Source organism: Perca flavescens, chromosome 14 (assembly GCF_004354835.1).
Source record: "Perca flavescens isolate YP-PL-M2 chromosome 14, PFLA_1.0, whole genome shotgun sequence".
Lineage (NCBI taxonomy): Eukaryota > Metazoa > Chordata > Actinopteri > Perciformes > Percidae > Perca > Perca flavescens.
This window is the reverse complement of record NC_041344.1, coordinates 9,770,528-9,797,612: the sequence shown is the minus strand read 5'-3', so window position 1 is coordinate 9,797,612 and position 27,085 is coordinate 9,770,528. Positions and strand designations below refer to the sequence as shown.

Below are 27,085 nucleotides of genomic sequence, written 5' to 3'. Positions count from 1 at the left end.
AATAATTGTTAGTCTTGCCTGTAGGGTGAGTTCAGGTTGAGTGGGACACTGTCTTTGATTACATGTGAGAGATATGCTTGTCTTTTGATTTTGTTAGAATTTAATTTATGTTGTTTATTTTTCTTTAAAAAACGTTTTTGTCTTTGATTCAGAATATTCAGTCTTTACATGTTTAGACTGTATATGCTGAAAAAGACTCCAAACACTCATAGTTCAGAATCATGGCTAAAATAATTCACTAGGAGCAATATGGAGCGGTTTAGTTTCAATAAACACAGAATTAGTCGAAGATTTTAACATTTTTATTATTGTGCATCTGATAAATCAGTTTCTAATATATCCAAACATTTTGTAAATGCTTTCAAGTTTAGAATAGTTGATGCATTTTTACAGGTGACCGAGCACAAATTAAGAAAATCAGTAAAAAGCTTCTGGTTGACTCTGTACAATCAGGATTGTTATCTCTTATCTTTTACATCTGATCCTTTCCTTGATAGTTACACATATTCAAGAAAACATTCAAGGAGCATTTTAATCTTTGCAGGGCTTATTTTTATCATTAGCTGCATCAAAACTCCACTCTCTGCATCCTGTCCTGAGCATGTGTAACGGGCTGAGTGAGACTTGAGCTGGACTGCATCTCAGACACATTTTAAATGTGCAGCGGTTATTTGTTTCTCACAAATACGTCTGTGAGGCACTTTGCAGGATTTATCAAACCAACAGTTCAGTTCTCGAGCTCCGCCTCTCTCCCCCATCCTCACGCAGTCCTCTCCATCAAGATCTTCTCCTTCCCAGTTGTCTGGATTTCCAGACAACCAAAAAGTCAAACTGAGATATTGGGATCAGAAAGAACTGGTTCAATAAAACTGATTACTGTTATATTGGAAATTGACCAAATTGTTTACAACAGTCAAACCTGGTGTCCAGTGGCGAGCCGTCGACCCACAGCCATGTGCCCTCTGTCTGTGAGTCCGTCAGTCCGATCCAGAACTTGTCCTCAGCGTCGTTCATTTTTTCTCTCAGTTTCTGCTCCAGGAATGTCTTAAAAGGAAAAGTTGATGAAATCATCAACATGTGACATCACTTTTCTGTGCTGAGAGACCATGTTAACTAATGTGTAAACATATGATGTGATAAAACATGAAGCTGCAGCATTGTGGTATACCTGCTCCTCTCTGCTGTCTATCTTAACCAGATCTCCATGTTGAGCTATACATTGATGTCTGCTGAGTTCCCAGGGCAAACGGTCGGTGGAGAAATAATAGCACTTCCCTCCGTGAAGCTCCCAGCCTTCTTCACATTTCTGATATGGCTCATCTTTAAAGAGATCACAGCAAAGACTTCAGTCAGGTGCAACAAATCACTGTTTACATTTGTGTGATTTGGAAGCAGCTGTAGTTTAGACGTGAAAGAGTTTGAATCAGAGCATCTGAGACAATCTGTCAATCCATCACTGTTTCTTTTATCATCATCAGAGGATGCAAACATGTAAGAAAGGCAAAAATCCATCACTTTACTCATTTTCATGTCAGTAGGGTTTGGGAACGTTGGCTGCACCGTGTTGCATGACTTTACTTTAGAGTATTGTTCTGTTATAAAAGGAGATAAAAAGATTTCCTTTTATCTGGATGAACTCTTATTTGAGAACCTGAACAGAGAACAAAACTCTTTCACGGTCCAGTAAGTTGAGTTGAAACAAAGAGAAATCATTATTAACAGATTATTATTAGGTGTCACCTGTTAGAAATAAATTGGAAAGTGTCATAAATGTGGCACATTTTAAACTGACCTTGCAGCTGAGAAAGTTTACCTGTGAGATTTCTTGCCACAGCATCACGCTCAGTCAGCGTTTGGGAAAGTTCCATGTTTTTATGGGCTGATTTAACAAAAGAAAAAAAAACACATACTTCATAGCAGGTGTCTGTCAGAGCAGAATAACTCCAATGAGTGATTATTATAAATACAGGGAGCTCTGGATTTCAGGAAAGACAGAAAATGTGACATTTGTAAATTCCATTTTCTGATTTTACGTCAATAGTTCTGAAATAGGAAAACACAGAATTCCAACGTTCTCCTGAAAGCGTCCAATGCTATTCTTCAAAGCAACCATCAGATTTTATAATCTAAATGAAATGACTTTGAAAAGAAGTTGACAAACTCACCAATCAGACCAAGAGCGATGACAGCAGCAGCCAGGAGAACACTGACCACTCCTAAGGCCACTCTCTCCGATGGGACCTTTGATCGTCCATTTAACACCGGCTGTTGTTGTTGGGAACCTGTTGAACCGAAATGACAGAGTGTGTTTACATGAACTGAAGTAACTTGAGTTATTAGTGGGCTTTCTCAGATTAAATGGTTTATTAAATGTTGAAACAAAGTTTCTGTAATTGCATGTCTGTACAAAGACTGCAGAAGAGGAAAGAGAGATATCACAGTCAGTGTGAAAGTTCAAGTTAAATCCATATATTTGGCAGCAATTTAATTTTCCAATCTAAACTTTTAAATGTGTTTTTACAGGTAACTTTTTCCAAACAAAGGTGAAATTCTAAACCTTCAGAATGACGTGACATACGTATAAACAGGATTTGAGTTCACTTTGTGGTGTTTTTTTTCCCCCCAAAACAGATCTGTCAAAAAATCATCCAGGTTTTTAATCTAAAAAAAAAAGTTTATGCAAATGTATGGCTGATTTACTGGAGTCCGGCAGGTAAAAGATATACTTGATATACTGAGATTTAAACAGACCAACAGAGCCATTTGTTTTATTTATTTTTTCATTTTTGTTGTTGTTGACATTTTTAAAACTGCTGTTTTTATTAGCATTTTTTGAACACAGCATGGTTGATACTTTTGTAGAACAGAAAGGTGAATCTATGAAAAGTTCATTTCAGTGTATCTTATTGTGTATAATTTTGATATTCACAATGGCCTTTAAAGCTGTGACAACCTGTTAGTGTTGTTTTTAGGAATGTGTAGAAACCTTATTTTAGCAAACCACACTCCAGACATGTTCACACATTTGTGTTTTCTATGTTTTTTTTTTTAGCATCACTTTATTTAAGGTACATTATTCATCACCTAGACAGTCTCTGCACAGACATACGGATATGAGTACTCAAATACAATGAAATGAAAGAAACGAAGCTTGAGACGTTGTAGAAACGATGACTAAAACATTTATTAATACGTGACCCTGTTTCACCGTCTGTTCCTTTTTTTCTCTCCAATGTGACTTCTTCTCATCTTCCCATTTCATAGTAAACCACCAGACCCTGTCAACAAGTCCTCTCTTCATTCAGTGGTAGATTTCTTTTTCTGTCTTTGCAGTTACAGTTTTCCTCAATCGATTTGGCACATTTACTGAAACAAACTTCCAATTGTTAAAACTCTAAGTACAATCCTCACATTCAGCACATAGCTCTATCACACTTTCAGAGTAAACCGTCCTATGACGAGACGTTTTAGCATTTTGACTGTTTTGGTCTAAGCAATCAGAAATATCAGCAAAATTAACAGGAACTGCAAATGCTATGACCTAACTTCCACTGGGGACCGGGGGTCTTTTCAAAATCCTGGGCGTCTCTCAATACCAAGAGTGCAAACTACGGACTTGTGTTCTTGGGGAGAACGTTCTTGCTGGTTGTTCTTGGAAGAATAAACTCGCAAGTTCACAAGCACAGAAAACGCTGTTAACAGTTTGAGACGATGCGTTCTTCCTGTTATTGCTCAACACTGCCAGCACAGAGGCTACCTGCAAGGCTCCAAAATACCAGCTAGAAATAAAAACCACAACAATATAACCACTTTGTATTAAAACAATCTCCGGACAAGAAAACCTCATAATGCTACAACTATTGCAATAATATTGAAAAATAAAACAAATTGAGCTTTAATTTTATTGTTTATGGTTTAGCTCAAACACCCTTTACTTATTCAAAAGAGTGGAACGCGATCCCTACTATTATTAGCGTATAAGTTTAAGTCAGTTTAAATAAAAAAAAAAAAAAGGCATATGCACTGGTGTGTCCTATGTGTTCCTATTAGTATTATGTGGAATTACCATTTCTATATTATTGTAGTGCACTGTATATGCCCAGGGAGATGGAAATTAGAAGGTTGGTGTCTCCCCTTTAGTCTACATAACATGTCATAGCATGTTACCACTTTATGTACAACTGTACATTTATCATACAGACTGAAACTCAATTTCTAATAAATCAGAAAACAAATACACCAAAAAATATGAACTAAATACAAAATATAATGTAGGCTATAGCCTATGGCATAATTTAAACAAGTCTCCCGAAAAGAAACGGGTATATCTCATATAATATACAGTCTATGGTATATCTCTTCTCTGCCTGCTGCGATGTGTGTGTGTGTGTATGTGTGTGTGCTTGTTGAGTTTAACTCCAAAAAGACAGTTAACACAGGTTCCCGTTAATCTTATGATGCACATGTGTTGTAATATTTAAAAAAAAATACATCCGGGAATTTTAACTGTTTTTGGCGAAATGGGAACTTGTGTTTTGGGACAGTACTTTGGCAACACGAGATGACGTTTCACAGGGACACAAGAACTCGAGTCAATAGAAGAACACATATTGGGAAACGCCCTAGGACCAACAGAGGTGAGAATGAGATCAGAGTGTAATTAAAGGGACTAGTAATTTACCACTTTAGCTAGTAATCCATCTTCAGAAACAAATCATAATAAACCAATTACATAATTAAATTAAACCAATGCAAGAATCACTGGTCAGAAGAAGAACACATATTGGGAAACGCCCACAGTTTGCATCACTTTAGTCTATATCCTTGACGTTCCACTTCTGGGATTGCGCCGTTGCTGCCGGAAAATTCGCCGGATTTCACTTACTTAGGGCGGATATCCGTTACCTTGGGCTTCCTAATGTGTTGGCATTTTAAACTCTGGTCGATATATGAGAACTATCGTTAACCTTTTCTTAGATCTCTGCAGGGTAAATCCAGACAGCTAGATAGACTATCTGTCCAATCGGAGTTTTCTGTTGAACGACTAAAACAACTTTTAAACGTACACGTTCCACCAAAACAAGTTCCTTCCAAGCCTATTTTGCAGCTTTTCTCCGGTGCTTAGCACCGCCCAAGACAATTGTGATAGGTTTAAAGAAATGCCAATAAACCAGAGCACGTTTTCCTCCCATCCCCGAATACTGGAGTAGCCAGACCCTCCTCCCGCACACTTTGGAGGAGGGTCTGGCAAAGCGAGACTAGCGTCAACCCCACTTTATTTTACTTTATTTATAAGTCTCGGTGATTGGCCCCTATTGAAAGCAATAAAGAAAATAAGACATCTTTTACTTATACATATTTAAGCACTATTCCTTCAGGCATAATTTCATTATGGTCAACTTCATCGTTTCCTGGATTTGGTATCAACATAGTGCCTATAAATATAAGTAGAAATGCAAGAAATAGAAATCAAATCCCAAAACATTTTTCTTGCAGAAGACCCCCAGACCCCCTGTTCTGTGCCCCCGCAAAAGCTAGGGGAGAGCGGGGTATGTTGTCACACTTTTCACACTGTCTAACATTTACTGAGCACCATCCATCACAATGGTATGAATGTCATACCAAATGAAAGAAGGAAGTTTTCATTTTTTTCATATCTTATCTCATTACGGAGTTGTAGACTGTTGAATAGAGAATGTGCACTTGTGACAATTTGCCCCATCGGCGGGTAAGTTGTCACACTAGATTATCTAAAAATAAGAACACAACTAATTTGTGAATATTGATTTCCAGAACTGAAAATATAAACAATCATGCCTAGAGAACCTGGAAAAACAATACACATTTCAATCAAAACACATTAAGTGGCAAGACCACTTTACTTTGAACTTTAAACTCTAACGTTCTCTGGCTTGCACATAGATTCATGAAATGCTGCAGATAACTTGCTTAACTTAACATGTTTGACCTCTGAACTAGACAGATGCCCAGGCCTGTATTTGACTAATCAGACTCATCTTCAGAGTCACAATTCTGACACACATAAATTGCCTGGCCTAAGGTGCAAGCATCATGGGCCCATTTGTTGCATTTTACACATTTTACCCAGGTATCTTTTGGACCACTGTTTGAAAATGGCTCCACACAGACTAAGCAGAAGCATTCTTCATCATCTGATCATTTTTCTTCTTTTAGCTGCCTTATTCTTCTTAGGTCCAGATTTTGTCTCCTCTATTTTGTGCAAAATAATTATTTTTAACATTCATACCTAACAAAGTTGTATTGCATAACATTTATATTTTGGCTTATATGCTACTGTATATGTTTTTTTTTTTAAATCATGGCTTTGGTATTTACAGTAAATTATCTTTAAACCCATCCACGTAGAATGCATTCTCCCAATATAACTGCATATTTACAGTACAAACATTAAAGGTGGTTTAAAACTGATTAAAGTTACACGAGGATGCAACATTTTGAAGGAAGAATACACATTGTAAGTACTAAAGGTTAAGGCAGCAATTGAAATTCTTTACTGTAATAAGTTTGGTTGTACGTTATAAAGAATACACGTTTTTTCTCCAACAAGAAATAAAAAATGCTTAGACCGGTGGCGGTTTGCTTCATTATAAGCACTGACTGGAGGTCAAATCACTTCTTTTTATTACCCACCAGGTAGCCCTGTGCATGGCTGCGTCTTGGAGAGCCTGACCTCAGAGTAAGTGACTTCAGCCGGTGAGGAAGCGGTCCCTGCAACAAAAACACAAAACTTTCTGTTGAGTGAGCTGATAGTGACTATGTGCTGATTATAGAGAAAGGGTTGGATTAAACATTCATACTGTATTTTACTTAAACTCTGACAGATGAAGAAAACACATCTTGGAGGTATTTATAGCTCTGGTGGCAGAAATTTAGGAGGGACGTAAAGCCTACAGATAGATAGATAGATAGATAGATAGACAGACAGACAGACAGACAGACAGACAGACAGATAGACAGATAGATAGATTGATAGATAGATAGATAGTTTGTTTAGGATCCTCAGGAGCTATCTATATATCTATATATATATATATATAAATAGATATATAGATATATACACACACACACAATATACATATATATATATATATATATATATATATATATATATATATATATATATATATATATATATATATATATATATATATATATATATATAAACATAGATAGATAGATAGATAGATAGATAGATAGATAAAGTATCACATATTTAAGACTCACCAGTGTTTCCCTTTTCTCTTGTGAACTTGACATCAGAGTACAGGACCTCAGCTTCAGCCATTGTATCATTGTGATCATCAGTCACTTCAGGAACTAAATAAGCATTTCACAGAATACAAAAAAAAAAAAGATCCTTCCTGGACCTGAAATGGGGAAGTCTTTAAAAAGACAATCTAAACTTTTTTAGATTGTCTGAAGAAATGTTTTTCTTCCTTTTTAGTTCAGACGAAACACATTATGTATGTTCTGTAACTATGAACTCACAGATAGATAAGAAAGATGAGGTTTTGGTCTTTTTTGTTTAGTTTAGGGTTTTTATATAGAACGTGATGAGGTTTGTCTGTTGATAAGGCAGAAAGAGTTGTTTTGGTGGAAAAGGGGTAAAACAAACAATTAAAAAACAAGAGAAATTGCAGGAATTCCCTCTCTCTCTCTCTCTCTCTCTCTCTCTCTCTCTCCATCTTCACTATCAAACAAAGGGAAATACAAAACATATCAATAAAAGTGAGGCTATAGGCTACCCCATTATAGTATTACTATACCATCCTACATAGTCAGTAAAGTCTACTAAAATGTTTTTGCAGGGGAAAATACATGTATGATTGTCTAAAATATTATAATATAATATATAGAAACCTTCCTGCCCAGACATGGGGAATGATTTTCACAATAAATAGGCTAAATAATTCAAAGACAATAACTTCAAACTGCATTTCATATCAGTAGAAGAAGTTTGCTTCAGTAAGTAGGCTTTTGCTTATGAATTTTCGTACTATTTCCAACACCAAAAATTATTTTTTTTCTGAACTTAAAACTGCATCAGTAACGTTATCAGTTTTCTCAGTAAGTAAGTGAACCTTGAGTTAAGATTCTACAAAGCAATTAAATAAATAAGAAGACAAGTAAATAATATCAACAATAAATGCACTTATTTATAATAAAATGAAACCTAAAAATTACTTAAATTCCTTAACATATTCAACAAGCCTTTTTCGGATGTTACTCAATGTGGCGTCACCCAAATTTCATCCAATCAACGCACATAATTAGTGACAGAACAGTGCTGTGGCCAATCAAACCCCTTTATTGTCCTGTAAGGGGCGGGATTTAACTGTCGTAGCTGAAAGTAGGCGGAGGCTTTTCCTTTCCTGGCTGAACTTGGCTAAAGTGTCACCAGGACGACACAGACAGACTTTACTAAAGTTTCTGCCCTGGTGGCCTCCCGTTATAGACATGGCCCCCAGCACGCAACTGAAGGAGGCGATAGCCGATGTGCAGGAGGGGATTCGTGCCATCCTGCTCGGACCACCCGGAGCCGGGAAGGGGACCCAGGTAAGAGGGAGCGCTAACGGAGCTAGCTGTTAGCCATTAGCTTGGAGCAACTATAGCATTTAAGGCATGGTCGGCGTGGATGTATTAAGAGATGGTCGGTAGTAGTACAAGCCATAAGCTAATGCTGCTAATGCTAACCTACCTGGCTTTACCGGGTTCTGTTTGTGACTGCAACTCTCAGGAAAACACAGCTGGACAGTCTGTTAAGATGGCTTTGTTACTCTTAAATATGTTTGTCAGTGTAATAGGGAAGTTAACTAACATTACTATAACAACCTCATTAAGTATCCGAGACATTAAGAAATATGTATGTATGTATGCACGCAATTAGCTCTGATGTCAAAGGTTAGCTTTTGTCACCTTTTTGTTGTTGTACCAATAACACAGTGCTAAACCCAAGACTAAAGGTTAATTGCAGGGCAGCCTCAAAGGCAATTTAGTTGTCAGTTACGTTATTTAATTGGTCAATAAAAAGTTTACAATGCTCACAGAAATAAAATGTAGTTGGCATCTAACCAAAAGAGCAAAAAAGCAGTAAAGTGCAGAGTAATGTATAGAATAAAGATATGAATATGCCAAGATTTTACCGTATGAACATGAGCAGCAGTTACCAAAATATGTAAAGTGTAGGTATAATTTTGCACTCTAGTGGTATAGATACATAACTATATAATCAAAGTCTGCATCAATTCATTATCTGTATAGTGTTACTGTGGGCTGCACTGTGGTTTCATCAGTAGTCGATTTTAAATTAATAAGTCAAAAGATAGCAGACATCAGTTTTTATCATGAGAAAATGGTTCAATTCAATTTTTATTTATAGTAAGAAATCATAACGAGTTATCTCACGACACTTTACAGATGGAGAAGGTCTAGACACCACTCTATAATTTACAAAGACCCAACAATTCCAATAATTGCCCCAAGAGCAAGCATTTAGTGGCAAGGAAAAACTTCCTGTTAGGCAGAAACCTCGAGTGGTGAGGAAAACTTCCTTTTTAGGGAGAAACTTCGGACAGACCCAGGCTCTCGGTGGGCGGTGTCTGACACTGCCGGTTGGGGGAGTGATGAACAGTGGCAATTATAGTCACAATACAGATAATGGAACTATGACTAGAAATAGCAGTTGTAGTAGTAAATGGCATAGCAGGGTGTAGTGGGGCGCTGCAGGGCATAGCAGAGTGTCGAGCAGGACCAAGGTGCCACACTAATCCAAGGAAAACTGCGGGGCGAGAAAACATAAGGACTCAGGGGGAATAAGCTCCCCAGAGCAAAATTAGTAACAAGCATTTCTGGGACATGAATGCACACAGATGGAAAGAGAGAGCAGAGAGGAGCTCAGTGTGTCTAAGGAAGACCCCCGGCAGTCTAAAACTATAACAGCATAACTAAGAGCTGGTCCAAGGTTAACCTGAACCAGCTTTATAAGGGTTGGTAGATGAATCTGACGAATGTGAAGAGAAGCAGAGAAGAGAAGGGGGGCCGTGTCTGGAGCTATACACTCTCCCCTGCTTCTCAAATGTGAATATTTGCTGTTTTTTTTGTTTTCTATCATGATATATTGAGTATCTTTGGGTTGTAGATTGTTAGTCCAACAAAATAAAACAATTTCAAAAAGCCATCTTTGTCCCTGGGAAATTTTGATGGGCATTTTCACTATTTTTTTTTAATCATCTAAATGATTGATCAAAAATAACCATTTTGAATGATATTGAAAATAATCGTTAATTATCTGAATTAAATCTTTCTCTGCTGGTGCCAGAAATGCTAGGTGGAGAGTCTGGGACCAAAGGGTTAGGGTTACCTAACCCTGTGTTGTAACTTTGTCAGACACTGAAATCGGAAATGTGTCACAATGACCTCCTTCAGTCTATCGATGGTCATCTCATTATGTAGTCCTCTCGGATCAGTCACACATGCGTGTTAAAGTGCACAGACAACTTGCTCTGGCATGTTTGTTTAGTGTCTTGTTCCTTTAACACGTGTTGTGATCTGGTTTGAGTCCTGTGTTCTCAGTAAAGCACTCTGTGGCAATCCCATTTACTGTATTGAGTGCTCTGAAGATTCAACTGTTTTGGACGGTTGGATTCTTGTATTTAGAGCTAAAACGAATAACTCAATCAACATAAAATTGTCAAACTTTCTATGATTCCAGCTTCTAAAATGTGATAACTTTCTGTTCTTCTTTTTCTTATAAGATAGTCTACTGAGTGTCTTGGCATTTGGTCGGACAAAAAGATTGAAACATTTGAAATAATCAAGAGAATTATCTGTAGGTTACTCAACAATGAAAATTATCCGTAGTTGCAGCCTCAGTTGTATTGCATGTTGCTTTCTTCCATATGGTGCATGCAGTATTGCAGATGAAGCCATGTGCAAAATGTTAAGGTACTGTTTCTTAAAGCACAACCAGTCCTGTAACTTCTTCTCATCTTCATCTCCTGAGAGCAACTTAAATAAAAAAATAACCCGGGAACAAAGCTTTCACCTCATTATTAGAGCGGAGGTGTTGCTAATATCTAGTCGACTTATCATTAGAGTTGTATATGTAGTTGTTTTTATATGTTTTTGTTGTATATGAGATGTAGCTCAGTCCTGCTGCTGAAAACATTTTGGTCTCACAGCCAAAATACACAATTTTCATGCTTTTAACAGCCAACAATGTAGGTGGTTGGCTCTCTGACAGAACAGTGGGAAGAACAATGTTAAAATTCACAACCAAACATCGTCTTCATCCGGTACGAGGTGATAATTTAAGACTTTAATAGTTCATTAATCTCTGTGCTTCTCCCTGCAGGCCCCTCGGTTAGCAGAGCATTACTGTGTTTGCCACCTGGCCACCGGAGACATGTTGAGGGCCATGGTGGCTTCAGGCTCGGAGCTCGGCCAGAGGCTCAAGAAGACCATGGATGCTGGCAAACTGGTAACGTTTCTGCTCATCTGCTTCTCATGAGCTCTGTGTGTATTTTTCTTTCTCTGCTTTTTTAGCCCTCTCTGAGGCTCTGTTGACGTTACAGCCTTTCATGTTGAGTCCCACATGACTATGTGTCTCGTGTTTTGTTTGTCTTCCATGACATTAACAGCTAAAATGGCCTTAAAACACAAGTGTGGAGTGCAACAAGTGTAAGACAGCAAACCAGATTTTTCCTGAGAAATTTCCATTCCTTCAAGTTGGAGCTAAGCCATATATGGAGAAAAGTAATACTCTTACTTACTCTCTTACTATTACTAATACTCATCTGCGTAAAGCAGTATCTGCTAATGGAGGAGGTTAAATGACTGTATGGCCAGTGAAGAAACCCTATGTATCAAGCAATTGAACTGTGTGTTTTCTAGTAAAGTCCACAGTATTGTTGGCTCTCTTCGTGTGCCTCCTGTGCAGAGCTGATGCTATGCAGGATGTAGCAGCTTAGTGTCAATAGATGGATGAGAGAATTATCTTTTGTTGACTTGCAGGTCAGTGATGACATGGTCGTGGAGCTCATAGAGAAGAACCTGGACACGGCGCCCTGCAGGAACGGCTTCCTGTTGGACGGATTCCCTCGCACAGTCAAACAAGCAGAGATGGTTAGGATTTGATTTGATGCTGTTATCATGTGAAACAAAAACTTTACGGAGTGGAATTAGTAGATCAAAATGGAGTCCAATAATAGTTTGACCTTTTAGAAAATCCGCCTATTTGCCTTCTTCCCAGAAAAACAAAACAGGAAATCACTGCGCCCAGAGTGAAATAGATCCAGGATGTTCCTCCCCTAAACCACAACTTGTTGTTTTTACGTTTTGGTTTGTGTACAGATTAAACAAACGAGATACAACGTGGTATTATAATGAGTTTAAGAGATCGGATCCCGGCTCTAGCTCCATACTTAATCCAAACGAGAGTGGTATTTATCTTCTCATTGAACTCTCTACAAGAAAGTAAACGATCCTGTTTACCAAATGTTGAACTATTCATTTAATTTCAGCAGTTGGCACTAACTGCACAATTTAAAGAGGCTACAATCCTAGCAAGACAAACCGTGACAGAACATGTTGCATATTTCTGCTGTTATTTAGAATAAAAAAAAATAGAAAAATATTTTCGTAAATAGTTTTTAAAGTCTTCACAGGATAAGAAAGTCCTACATCCCTTAATTTCCACTGACCGATGAGTGTAATGCATCAATGTAAAACTGAAAAACCTTTTTATTTCTCAAATAAGAGGCGGTACTCAAAAATGGCCAGGTCTCAAATAATACGCCTACAAATAATAAATTGATGTCTTATTAAAGCTAAAGCATTGCCCCTTTTTGGAGGACAGATAGCATGTTTTTTTCAGCCAAAACATTCTTTCAGTAAGATTTTAATGACTTAAAAAATCTGGAAAATGCAAAAACATTAATTCCCAAATGCAGAAACAAAGCTTCATGAAAGATCATGGAGGAAGATTTCTGCAAATTAACATGAAAAATGAGAATAGCTCATCTACTAAAGAGTGATCAAATATACTTTTGGAATAAACGCATGTCTCTAATAATATGTTGAAAATCAAAGCAAAAACGAAAAGAACGAGAGAAAGAGAGAGATTGTGTCTGAACTGATGAACATCAGTTAATGTTTTTTCAGACATTAACTGATGTTTTTTCACTCGGCAACATCAAAACATTTTTTTTTTTTTTTTTCAGACATTAACTGATGTTTTTATTATTAGTCATATCAAAGAAAAGTGGAAGTAAAAGAAAAAGCCTGATCAATAGATTTTTTTTTTTATGATAATTTATTTATGGAAATTTCAATACAAGAGTATATGTACAGGAGTTCTCACAGATACAAAGTGAGAGGATTACACTATTTGTATAACAAAGCATGGGACAGCCAAATGGTGAAGATACACAAGACCATGGTGGCGGTGTCTGTCATGTCGTATGTTTGATTCGTTCTACGTTTGTCTCTTGCAGCTGGACAACTTGTTGGACAAGAGACGCGAGAAGCTGGACTCTGTGATCGAGTTTGCCGTTGATGACTCTCTGTTGGTCCGCAGGATCTGTGGCAGGTAGGAGCCAGCGTGAGAGAGAATGAATTATTCAAGACCAGAGAGAGGATCCAATCTGTTTTATGTCCCAGGCACAACAGTGGTTTATGAGTTCCCAGGATGGTGCTTTTCCTTTTGGCCGATGAGCTCCTCATTCTGTCTACGTGTTAAATCCACCCGGGCAGGTAGATTGATTCATGTGAACAGAAGAGTCTGGGACAGTGAGATAGGGCTGGAGAGAAGTGGAGCGTGAAAGCATGCGATTAACGGAGGAGGTGGCCTGAGGGGGTTTGAGAGCGTCCTGCAGCTGGAAGGTCACAGGTTGAATCCTTAAAGAAGTCAACATGTCCCTGATGAAATGTGCTGAATACCACAGCTGCTCAGTGCCTCTGTGTTCTAAACTGTTCAGTGAAACTGTTTTTTTTTAATGAGTCTCCAAAGGGACACGTGTATAGAACAAAAAACTGTGAATATTAGATTAAAGCTACAGCTCATTAGTGACGCACATTTACAGGGAGAAACACAAGTAAAAGAGGCACAAGTGCTGTTAAGAAAGGTGACCACCTCACTATAAGGTGCCAGAAGCCATTCAAATTCATATAAGGAGAAATGTTAAGTGTTATATGATAAGGACACACAGTTCTGTTAGAAAGTTAGTTCATATATTTCTCATTATTTCTGCAACAGTCACATCAGCTTTCAACCGCAAAATTGCAGAACAAAATCAGTTAATTTCAACTTTGGCAAACTTGGGCACTCAAATCTTTGACGTTGACCAATTTCATATCGTCTCACCGGTGCTGACCGGTGAAAATGTGTCTGTCAGTTAAAACTGTGCTGAAATTTGTTGAGAAGTTTGTTTCTTTTAGATTACAACCTTTTTATTTTAAAGATTATTTTTTGGGCTTTTCCGCCTTCATTTGATAGGACAGCTAGGTGAGAGAGGGGGGAAGACATGCAGGAAATTGTCACAGGTCGGATTCGAACCCATCAACCTCTCAGTATACACTACCGGTCAAAAGTTTGGGGTCACTTACAAATTTCCATTCCACTCCATTATAGACAGAATACCGGATGAGATCAGTTGCATTGTTTTTTTTTAACCAGGGGCCTGTTTCACAAAACCAAGATAAGGGATTAAGCCTGGATTTCCCCATTATCCTGGATGAATTTAGCCTTGACTTGGTTTCACGAAAGCGGAGGCACATAAATCCCCATGGAGATTTATTCTGTGCAGCTAGCCTGCTCTCGACCAGGCTAACAGCCAGCATTTATTTAATCCTGGAGCCTTTTCTGATCACCCAGCAGTGGTTTTACCCTGTTGTTATCAGCCTGGATTAAAATACAACAGGTGCATATTGCTTGTTCATTTAATTATTTAAAGTGATGGTTCGGAGGAATTTCACCCTAGGGTCCTTTGCACCATGACCTCGAGCCAAACACTCCCCCAGAAGCTTTTTTCACCTGGGTCTAACATTGGGAGAGTTAGCGTAGAGTAGCGTTATCAGCTGAATAGCTTAGCGCAGGGGCTAATGGATCCAAAGTGTCTCTTAACATTACCCCACTAATAATGCCCGAAATGATACCAAACATCTACAGTAGTACAAATAGGTTATACACTCATAAAACGATGGATTGTAAAGTTTGTAAGTACACCAGAATTGTATATAAATAACACTTGCCTGCTGGCTTTGCTTTGGCATGACTTTGGATTTCCGGAGAAAACAAATCCATGTGACGTGTTCGTCCAATCAGCTGCTGGTTTTCATTTCTTGGGCGACAATACAGATTAGCGCCGCCTGCTGTTATAGAGATGTATTACGTCTCGTCTCCTAACGTCTTTTAGGTCTGTTCTGTGGCAGTTTTTTGGACCTCGGGGACGCGACTGATCATATCGACGGGGTTTTCTGTCAACGGTCGGCTGTCGGCTATATGTGTCTACACCTTAGGGGCAATACATACAATGCTGTACGTGTCTATAGTTGACCAATGTACCTTGAATTATTTTAGTTGATTAATTAATTTTTTTTAATTCTTTAACAATAAGGACCATGTTTGTTCCGCTTCCATGTGCATTGTATTTGGCATTCTTAGCACACAATTTGTGTTGTCCAGTAAACTGGGACTATAATTTGGGAGGATTGTACAATTTTAAGAACATGTCCTAATTGTACAATCCTCCCAAATTATAGGGAGCATCAGTAAATCTGTGATCGACCTTGTGGTCTTTTGAAGAAAGCCGTGGACGCGCATCTATCTGAATTACTTGAGGCTGGCTCAACCTAGTCACTCCTCCTCAGCCTGGCTCGGCCTTCGTGAAACGCACCAAGCCAGGATGCACAGATTAGACTAGGTCAAGCCTCGCTTTATCAGTTATCCTGGACTTATATATTCTGCTTTTGTGAAAGAGGCCCCTGGGCAGCAGTTTTCAGATTACATTTTGTGCTTACATAATTGCAAAAGGGTTCTCCAATGTTTTCTCAGTTAGCCTTTTAAAATGATATCAGATTAGTAAACAGAATGAGCCTTTGGAACAATGGATGAATGGCTGCTGATAATGGGCAATGTAGATATTGCATTAAAGATCAGCCACCCACTCAGATCAGCTGGTATTCTGTCTATAATGGAGTGGAATGGAAATTTCTAAGTGACCCCAAATCTTTGACCGGCGCCTGCTCTACCCACTGAGCCAACCTGGCCACAGATTACAACCTTTTTTTTTTTTTTTTTTTTAACAGCATTTAAATTTGTTTTGCAAAAGCAGTTAAATGTTACACATATTACGGTGTGTTATTAAGCAGGTTTACAAACAAAACGCCATCTCAGTAATCAGGCTTGTTTACTTCTCCCTACGTCCTGGTTTGTCCTTACTCATGTCCTGCTGAATAACAAGCAACACCAGGGGCCCGTTTCAGGAAGGAGGTTTAACAAACTCTGAGTCTAACCCTGAACTCTGAGTTTATTTAACCTGAGATGGGAAACTCTGAGTTTTTGGTTCCAGAACAGCGGATTTGAGTTGGTTCAATCAACTCAGAGTAGGTTCACTCAGTTAAGCGTGTGCACCAGCATGTATGGAGCCACGATATTACGATTCACCGTGGCAACAACCACAAACAAACTGATCGGTGGAAATACTCATGCGCACATAGGGCGAGTTTGAACATGTATTTTGTTAAAAAAAGCAACACAGCGGCTGCTGCAAAAGAGAGAATTTGCGTGGGAGAAAATGAGTAAATGCGTTCCAATAAGTTCCAATATAGTGTATTAATACCATATTTAATCATAAGTATATTACTGGTGAAATGGTATTGAACCTATAATCTATTTCATTTAGGTGCAATCCTGCGGGCGAAAAAGTCCTAGGCCTACTAATCCCATTCTGAGGCTGCAGCACCATCATTAACAGAATTATAATTCATAATCTTTTATTTCAAAGTGTTTACATCATTCACCTGCAATACTGTGAACTCCTTTTTAATGTTTCTTACTGGTTTGTGTCCAGGGAACGTTTCAGAGCGAGTCCCACGCTTTGCTACAGTGGCTTTACTAATATGCTCCGCATCACCAATGTTGTAAAGAAAACTGCCGTTTGCAAAAAAAAAACGTAATGAGACACAAATAATGTGCTGGGATGTAAGAGCATGTCCACGATGGGTGACGTTAGTGATATGAGGACGGATAAGGTTATGTAGGCTACATAACTGATAGACTGGGAAGAAAAACGATACCGCTCACACAGGTAGGCAAGTATCTGGAAATGAAAAACTGCATCTATAGCCGGGGCCTCAATATCCTCAACGTATGTTTAACTCCCCCCGAAGTAATACAGCTTCATCAACGGGATCGTCGACAAAAGGAAAAGCCATGTTTTGAGAAAAAAAACATTTTGTAATCTGCCTAACATGGTTAATAAACATGGTTTTATTCATGCAGATAACAAACTGCACTAAAATGCGCCTGATAATGAATGAATGAATGAATGAATGAATGAATGAATGAATGAAAGAGCACTGTGTCAGAGGGAGGAGACTGAGAGAAGAAAACCCGCTCCCGACCAGGTTAGGTTCACAGGCTCAGTTACCATAGTAACTGACTCTGAGGTGAAGTTACCTCTCTTTCTGAAACGGGCAGGAGTTACCCCTCTCTCTCTCTCTCAGGTTTAAATAACCCAACCTTTCTGAAACGGAAAACCCAGAGTTCCCCTCATCTCAGTGTTAACAAACTCAGTTTTCACTAAACCTGCTTTCTGAAACGGACCCCAGTAGACTTTGCCTCTTGTATCTATTTTGAAACAACAAGTGACTCAAGCCACAAGCAACAGTAGCCACTGCACATCCTGCAAGTAGTCACTACATTACCAAGGTTACAGCGCCACCTATTCTGTAAAGATGCTGTGATCAATTTCTCTGTGTCACTTTCTGGTCTGACCTGGCACTGATTTAATTTATGTAAGCTCTACAGGTTGAGGCCTGAAGAGAAAACAGATGTTTTATAACAACTTAACTGGTAATGTCTTGTTGTTTCCACGTCTTCAGCTCTGCTGCCCCCATTGTGCAACATATCATTATTCACACAACTCTTTTAAAACCGTTTAATAGAACTCTGCTTTGATTCAACACTGATCCCCACACATTTAACAGGCAGACAGGTTTTTAGAGACCTTCACATGTCAGCGCTAGTAGACAATATGTCAACAATTTTATTAGTGTTTTTTTTTTTTTACTGCATCACAGTTTTTGTCCTTGTTTCTTCACAATAACCACTCTACATTATCCGTATGCCACACTGAATAAAAACGCATTTAGTTGTCAAAGAGCCATCTTTCTGTCTCCGGGGGTCCCTTTTGTGAGGAGGACGAGGCTGGCTGCTGCCTTTTCAAGCCCGAGTGGGACAAGGGCATTATGTAGGATGTGAAAAGGACAGTTAAGTAGTTAGTGAGTCACTGTGGCTGTCTAACCCTCATCTGTCCTCCTCTGCTCCCTGATTTCTTTTCCGTCCTTGTCATTCCTCCTCCACCTCTTCTCTCCGTCTCCCCTCCATTTCCCCAGACTAATTCATCAGCCAAGTGGCCGCTCCTACCACGAGGAGTTCAACCCTCCCAAAGAGCCCATGAAGGATGACGTAAGTAGTTTCACATTCAACCCACTTAGTAGCCACTCTTGGCTAAACTGCCTCCTACCTAAACTCTCTGCCAAGCTGGAAATTGGTGACAGTCAGCCAGCTTCAGACTTGAGGGCTTTGATGCAATCTGAACCTATAAAATGTTTTTTTTTTATTAAGTTTTGCCATAGGGGTTATACAAATAATTACAAAAACCCACCAACCTTACATAACCCAAATGAGTGTAAAAGACATGTAACACACAGTATACAAAGACTATTTGACATACATAAACAGAGCTTGGAACATAAAACCTATAAAGACAGTATTTGACTAAACGCTACAGGGGACATTTACTCTTAATTGTGTTTGACGCGATCCCCGCTCTCCTGGGTGAAAGTCCTGTTTTTTTTTTGTTTTTTTTTTTTTACCTTTATTTAACCAGGAAAGTCCCATTGAGATTAAAAACCTCTTTTTCAAGGGAGTCCTGGCCAAGAAGCAGCAAAAGAGTTTCAAACATAAAATACAATTACAAACACATTCTGAAAAACAGTTACAAAGGATCGACTCAAGTGTTCTCAATCTGGACTTAAAAGCGTTCAATGAAAGTAATTCAGTCAATTTCCAGTCTTTTTGCAACATGTTCCATGTGTGGGGGGCTGAGTAAACAAAAGCCCTTTTTCCCAGTTCTGTACGGGCAAGTGGAACAGCAAGCAACAAAAGATTATTCGAATGCAAACAATGAGAGCCAACACTCCTCCGTGAGATTAATTTACAGATGTAGGATGGCAATAGACCAAGCATGGCCTTATAAATGAAAGTATACCAGTGACCCAGCCTCCTGGAGGACAAAGAAGGCCATCCCACTCGAGAATACAGTTCACAGTGATGGGTCAAGACCCTACAATTAGTAATGAACCGCAGAGAAGCATGATATGCAATGTCAATCTTATGGAGACATTTAGCAGAAGCATTCATGTACAACAGGTCTCCATAGTCTAAAATAGATAAAAATTTTGCATTAACAAGGTGCTTTTTTGCCTCAAAAGAAAAACAGAATTTATTACGAAAGAAAAAGCCCAATTTAAGTTTAAGCATTTTCACAAGATTATCTATATGGGGCTTAAAAGTCAGGGAGTCATCAAGCAAAATACCAAGATACCTGCAGGTGTGAACCATCTCTATGACATTTCCCTCAAGAGTGGACACTAAGGGAGTAGATTGAGGGACCTTCTTAGTGTTTGAAAACATTAGTTTGGTCTTTTCAGCGTTAAGAACCAGTTTTAGCTGGATAAGTGTGTGCTGGACCACATCAAAAGCTTTCTGCAGAGATTCTACAGCTTTGGCAGGGTTCAATCCAAAACAGTAAATTATTGTGTCATCAGCGTAAAAATGCATATTATCCTGAATCATTAATATACATGATGAACTGGAGGGGTCCTAATATAGAACCCTGTGGCACCCCCTTGTGGACATTCAAAAATTCAGAACACAGACCATCACATTTAATACACTGGGTCCTGTCACTCAAATAATTTGTGAACCAGGAAACATGATTAGACAGTCCCAGACTTAAAAGCCTATGCTTTAAAATAACATGATCCACAGTGTCAAAAGCTTTTGACAGATCAATAAAAAGGGAAGCACAATATTGTTTTTTATCAAGAGCAACAAGTATATCATTTATCACTTTTGTAGCAGCCGTGATGGTGCTATGTTTTTTCCTAAAGCCGGATTGCAGTTTAGAGAGTAGGTCACTAGAGTACAGGAACTCTTTAAGTTGATCACAAACAAGAGATTCAAGAAGTTTTGACAAAACACACAAATGGGCCTGTAATTAGTTAAAACAGCTGGATCACCTCCTTTTAATAAAGGGATAACAAAAGCAGACTTCCAAACAAGTGGAATTCCTTTGTTTTGGATTGAAAGATTAAAAAGGACCGTAAGTGGTTGTGCTACATAATCAGCTGCTATTTTCAAGAAGTAGGGCTCTATCAAGTCCGGTCCGTTTGGTTTCCTATGATCTAATGTTTTGAGAGCTTTTTACCCATCCACCACCCCGACCAACCGCCATACGCAGATTCGCCCTTTCATACTACTCAATACGGCGTCAATTCACACGCAAGGTAATGTAAGTCAATGGAGGACAAACGGTTTTCATAAACACGCAGAAAAGCGAGTGTGCATCTTCATAACACGCCAAGAACGGCATACCAATTGGCGTGTCATACATACGCCACTTCATGAGATCACTCTGCTGGCTGATATCAATCTGATTTATAGGGCAGATCTGTTGCAGATACTGATCTAACAGATTGGATCAGTGCATCACGACTTCATGTGCTTCACGCTTTGTATAGCCTACACGTGTAACACATGAAGCCCTGTGGCTCCTCTGCAAACAAAGCAGAACACAGACACACAATCCTCTGGCTTAGAAAGATTTTCAAAAGCTCCTGTGTTGTTGACACAAAGATGGATTTCAGTACAGCAACAAGTAGCGAGAGGGATACAGAGACACTTGATAAGGTTGCAGTATGAAAGCAGAAACTCAAGAGCATTGGCCTCATTGTAGACACATTGTGAAACTGTATGTATCTTACAAGTTTCCACCATCATTTTTAAATGTGTGTACTCTGATTATCCTTCTTACCAGAAGGAATATTTAATTCCGTGTGTGTGTGACGCAGCTTACCCTTACGGTTTTGCTTCCTACGCCCTAATGTGAATGCCAAATTAATTTGAATAGAATAAAATATGTGCGTGGGAGAATAGGTATTTAACTATTGTTGTTTACACACCCTTTTACAATGGAAATTAGATCACACAGTTCGCCAATTTCCATTGTGTGTGTGTGTGTGTGTGTGTGTGTGTGTGTGTGTGTGTGTGTGTGTGTGTGTGTGTGTGTGTGTGTGTGTGTGTGTGTGTGTGTGTGTGTGTGTGTGTGTGTGTGTGTGTGTGTGTGTGAATACGTACATGTGCTGTTACTTAAAGATCGAGGACCCCCTCGGGAAAAACGTGTTTAAATGCTTTGTCTTTGTGCTTCTTCTCATTTGTTTTCGGTCCTCTTGTCTGCGCTCAGCTGACTGGCGAGCCTCTCATCCGCCGCAGCGACGACAACGAGACGACGCTGCACTCCCGTCTGGACGCCTACCACCGGCAGACCGTCCCTCTGGTGCGGTACTACAGTGCCAGGGGCCTGCACACGGCCGTCAACGCTTCCCTGAGTCCAGATGTCGTCTTCGCCTCCATCGTAGCTGCCTTCTCCGCTGCCACGGAAGAACCCGCCCGTGCCGTCGCCTGTAAAGACCAAGTGTTCTTCATTTGAAAACCTTTTTTTATCCTTCCCGTATCCCCTTCAACTGGTTCTTTTTTTCCTTCATGGGTGGAGATTATACAAGAGTTGATCAATTGTCACAGTGGCAACAAAATGTAACTTTGCGATGTGTAAACATGGACGATGATTAGAGAAATTCACAATGTTCCACTCGTGTTATCCCTGTTGTAGAAACAAAATCAAGTGACGTTACACAAAGCGCTTAGCTCTATGCTGCTGCTTTTGCCTTTCATTTAATTTAGAAATGGCATTTAATGTTTTGACATTTAGCAGAGCAGATGCTTTTCACCAGAAGGTGTTTTGAAAATATTGATGTTTTGTTTCATATTGTTGGCCTTTGCTGGACAGGTTTGCTCTTGTTTAATCGATGACTTTGCCCTTTTCTCTTCCTCCAGTCTCTGATTCTTGTGCACATTCAGTCCATCTCCTGTTTTTCCTAGCATTCCTGTTTCCTCTCCTTTTTAATCCCTTAAAGTTAGAAACACAGAAGCATCAGACATACATTGTCCATCCTGCCAGTCATTTTCTGCTGCCTTTATAATATTCTCAAATTGGATTTAATTTGTAGCATTAAGAGAGAACTTCCCCCTCTTTCTCCCTGGGTTTTCATTATGTGTCATAAAACAGCAATGGCCATTCATACAGTTTTAGAGAAAAGAACATGATGCATGACGTTATTGCTGAAAAAACAGAAAACAGAGGCTGAGGAAACTTGAAATCCAAAACATGGAATATGTTAGCATTTTACTCCTAGTCGTGAGGCAAGGCGGTAAATGGGACAGGTGCATGTCGATGATCTGAAAATGACAGGAAGTTAGTTATTGCAGTTTGACTGTAGTTTGCCTCTATGGCTGTGACACACCGCTCATGTACGCACTTAAGGTACTTTAAAACCTCTAAATTGCACTCCTTTAAGAGCCATAACTTCTGAACACAGATATGAGGCACATATTTTTAGATTAAGTGTGACGTGCACTTTCTGAGGGTATCATTATCCCTCATGCTCCTCGCAAAGAAATGTCCATAAATCCACTAAAAGATGCCACTTAAAAAGTAGGAAGCAACAATCATATTGCTTTTAAGTTTGCTTCGGTATCAAAAATGATCCAGTGATAGTTTTCTGCACATTTATGGGTACACTGCAAACAGGAACTGCTAATGGCTAGTTTTGCATGCATGGGGGTGCAGTTGTCTTGATTTTGTCTGAAGGGGGACCTCCACAGTATCAGACTTTTAGAACTCCTAGTTATCAGCAGACCCAAACACAATCTGCAGATTTTTTTAAAGGAAATAGTTTGTAGCTGTGATCCAGAAAGATTGTTGTGGAGATGTGTTAATCATAGAAATAAAATGGATTCATTCTTGGCTCCATTTTATTTCTATTGAGTCAACCGAGTATTTCATTTTTCTTTTCTTTTTTTCCCTGTGGAAAATTCTGCGGAACTCTGCGCGCACGGATTCTGTGTGGGGCTGGTTAACGGGGTTAAATGATGCATCAGTTACGGTGTCCTCCGTGACCTCTCACCCAGGACGTATTCCCTTTCCTCGGTCATCCTTCAGTATAATCTCCTCCTCTTCCTCCTGCTGCGCACCCTCTCTCTCGGACTGCATGAATGACCTTGTTGGGCGTATTAAAGATCGACTGAAAATGAATTCAACATTTGATTGATAACGGCTAATTGTCTTATCAATATGCACTTCACTGTGAAACAGACTGTACAGCTGAAGGAGCACAATCCCTCCTGCAGATCTAAAATAATGTGTGACGTCAGCTCAAATGTGGCTCAACACCATAACTGCAAAAATATTTTATCAAAATTTAAAGCACTTTGTTTTATTAACTCCCTGTTACCTAATGTTAAGTTTGTTTTAAAATTGGACAATGTGTTCTTTTTCCTATCAGTGTCCAGAGTTCAGAGGCCTGGTGGATAAACAAACTTACATTTTTTATAATTAATTTTTTTCAGTGACCGTGACATTGAAAGTCAAAGATGGGAGTCTGTCTCATGAGCTGAAGGACGTTGGGCTCTCAAACCTTCATTAAAATTCCTTCTCTGAAATGTTTTAAATTCAGGCTTTAGTTTCTGCTGCTCCCAAAGGTGTCTTTTTACCTTTTCTTTTTGTTCCATAGGCGCGCACTTGGAGTACTTGCTTACTATGTTTAGTTCCATTAAAAATATTCTCCTGGCATAATGGGAGTTGAAAAAATCTTAATTTATCAACAGAAGTAATAACTGACATTTTGGAAACTCTGCCTCTGAACGCTCCTGTGACATCCTGTGTTTTGAGGATTGCATCCTCTCTCTCCTTGACCGATTAGTTTCCTCTGTAGTCACCTGGTGTTTGTGTTCAGTGGAACCATCGTGGATGCAGACTGTGTCACCTGTACTTTCCCTTGAATACTGATGTGTTTGTATACTCTCGGGGGTTGTTGTGGTGAAAACAATAGCAGATGTTCAGAAGGCCCAGTAGGCAGATTTCTGTCTCTTATACAGCTCAACGAGACAATTTCATGCTAAATTTCCCTTTTTTAACATTTCCTCCTGTGCTCAATGATGCCTTAGTTCTTTTTATTTATCGCCTTTTTGAAAGCTGTGAATGTAGAGATTTATAAATCTAACAGAAAAACCTTGCCGTTTCTTTTGTTCACCCTTAAATGAATGTAACTTTTAATTGTGCACTTTAAAGTTTCTTTTGTCCATTGCTTTTGGCAGTTTCAGCATTTAAATGACCCCCTAAAAATGTGTATTTTTCCTGGCATGTTTAATTTACTCTGTAATTCACCCAAAACCTTTTTTCCCCTCTCTCTCCTTTCTCTTTCAGCTGGTTGAATGCTGGGCTGCTACATTCCCACCAAGGCGAAGGATTGGATTTTGGCAAGATCTCGGGTAGCTGGACAGACGAAGGGGGGGCGGGTGAAGGGGGGGTCAGGAAATGGAGGGAATCCTTATACTTTATATAAGTAATCATGTTGCGGTGCTATGGGGCTTGTAGTTGTCATATTCCTCATGTTTCCCCTTTTAATAAATCTCATGCTTTCCCTGAAATCTTCAAATTCTGTGAACCTTTTTTTTTTCTTTTTTTCTTCACCTGACTCCTCACGTTTGTATCTACAACTGCCATTTTGAATTGGCAATTGTAGATGCATATTAGACTTGTTAACTAATTAAATGACCTAGGCCTCTTGCTGTAAAATAAATGAGACAAATGCAGAGATTGTTGGATGTTTGCTTTTGTTTTGGTCTTCAAATGACCCAGTGATGGCTAATCTTGGCCTGGAAGAGAGAGACAAGTTTGTTTGTATAACAGCCTTCGTCAAGACAATGCAATCTTCTTTACATAGGCAAGGCTAGATTACCAACTGCAAAAAAAACAACCTGTTTCAGAGCATTGTGGCTTTTTTGGTAATTAATTATGTGCAAATTTGTACATGGTGCATTTTCCTAAAACAACAGTTGTTTCATCAAATTATCCCAAACTGATGTACAGAAAAGGTTTATTACATTGTTAGGAAGTATTGGTTGGTTTCTGAGTCTTTGTGCAAAATATACTGAAGCTGCCATCTACAGTGTGTGTGTGTGTGTGTGTGTGTGTGTATGTGTATATATATATATATATATATATATATATATATATATATATATATATATATATATATATATATATATATATATATATATATATATATATATATATATATACACACACACACACACACAGGTGTGTATAAGAAACTCAAGGCAATATGAAAGTACATCAATAGAATTTAAAACCATTTAGCAAGAAGTTGCTAAATAGAAAAAGCTAAAATGGAATACATATTAAATAGAAAAAGAAGTGGCATTACCTGTTTAAGTAGGTTTCATTGTTTTTTAACTCTAAACTAATTCCAGGTATGTTTTCTGTTCTATAATAATCAGTACAGTGGTTCATGCAGGAAATCCCTGTTTGGTAATTAAACCTACAGCAAAGGGAATGAAGATCATTTGAAATAATGTGTCAACATGAGTGGAGTTTTTTTTTTAAGGAAACTAAGGTCATACAGTGTTAAAAAAGTAATTTTATTATATTCATTTTAATAGAGACTTAAGTAAGGTTTATTTTATAGCCAAAGTCACAAATGTATCTCTTGAGGGCTTATAAATCAACATGAGACACCACTTTGGTGACCCCCAAAGGATCACCAGATAAAGCCGAGGGGTAGGGAGATGATTCATGGGAGAAAAAAAGAATAAAATGTTATATTTTTTTATTTTCTCTAATTATAGCTTGTGAAATATTGGAGTTTTACCTCTTCCGGCTTTGAGTTGTGAAACCATCAGAAGTTTACACACTTCAATTGAAGTGGTCACATGCAGAAAGGGGTTGGGAACTTGTGGCTTAATCTTTTAACAATGTAATGTATTTTATGAACTGATTCTTTTATGTGAAATCAAACGTGGTGCGATAAAAAGTACAATATTTTTGTCTAATAATGTGGGGTATTAATTAGCTTAAAATGGCATTACTCAAATCCTACCTCAAACCTGTGCTGAGGTGCAGTATTATATTATTATTATTATTATTAAGAGTAAATCCACCACAGGAGAGGTCCACTGATGTAGACCTGTCTCAACTTGTAGCCATGCGGACAAACAGGATATCAGACAAGGCTTCTAATTGGCTGATGTAGGATTACCATTAAAGACCAATCACAGATGCTATTGTCTGTTTTTACCCCATGAATAAACAAAGCAGAGTCATTTTGATAAGTACATTGATAAAACACTGTACTTGGAGTTGAACACAATGCTTCCTGTTTATTTTACAGTCAAAACAAAACCCTGCCCAGTTTAGTTTCCTTATTGTCTCATCTTTCCAACTAACACATTTTGGGTTTTACAGTAAACGCCAGCTGAAGTTCCTGAGAGGCGGTGACGACACGGGGTGGGGTTTCCGTATTGTTGACGCTGTGACGTTGCCGACCGGGCTTTCCTCCATCACGTCTGAGGGCAGTGGCGGCGAGAGAGAGAGAGAGGGAGAGAGAGAGAGAGAGGGAG

General features: G+C 38.7%; 2 protein-coding genes and 1 long non-coding RNA gene across 4 annotated transcripts; 2 read left to right on the top strand and 1 right to left on the bottom strand.

Annotated features, from left to right (window-relative positions):
• Positions 1-284: 284 nt before the first annotated feature.
• On the bottom strand, positions 285-7,345 carry LOC114568355 (hepatic lectin-like). 2 transcript variants are annotated; one of them, XM_028597941.1, is made up of 8 exons: positions 7,267-7,345; positions 6,673-6,750; positions 2,166-2,282; positions 1,814-1,879; positions 1,521-1,592; positions 1,169-1,320; positions 920-1,044; positions 285-831 (listed from the first exon to the last, which is right to left on the bottom strand). In XM_028597941.1, the coding sequence occupies exons 1-8, from the start codon at positions 7,325-7,327 to the stop codon at positions 642-644; spliced, it is 861 nt and encodes a 286-aa protein (XP_028453742.1). In that variant the 5' UTR covers positions 7,328-7,345; the 3' UTR covers positions 285-641. The 2 variants fall into 2 exon arrangements, with proteins under 2 accessions (XP_028453742.1, XP_028453743.1); XM_028597942.1 differs by lacking the exon at positions 1,521-1,592.
• Positions 4,552-6,718, top strand: LOC114568356 (uncharacterized). The gene is made up of 3 exons (XR_003694270.1): positions 4,552-4,637; positions 5,497-5,549; positions 6,676-6,718. It is a non-coding gene; the product is annotated as an uncharacterized LOC114568356 (long non-coding RNA).
• Positions 7,346-8,399: 1,054 nt separating the features above from the next.
• Positions 8,400-25,260, top strand: ak2 (adenylate kinase 2). The gene is made up of 7 exons (XM_028597884.1): positions 8,400-8,598; positions 11,396-11,521; positions 12,055-12,165; positions 13,536-13,630; positions 18,658-18,730; positions 21,792-22,011; positions 24,870-25,260. The coding sequence occupies exons 1-7, from the start codon at positions 8,500-8,502 to the stop codon at positions 24,875-24,877; spliced, it is 732 nt and encodes a 243-aa protein (XP_028453685.1). The 5' UTR covers positions 8,400-8,499; the 3' UTR covers positions 24,878-25,260.
• Positions 25,261-27,085: the final 1,825 nt, after the last annotated feature.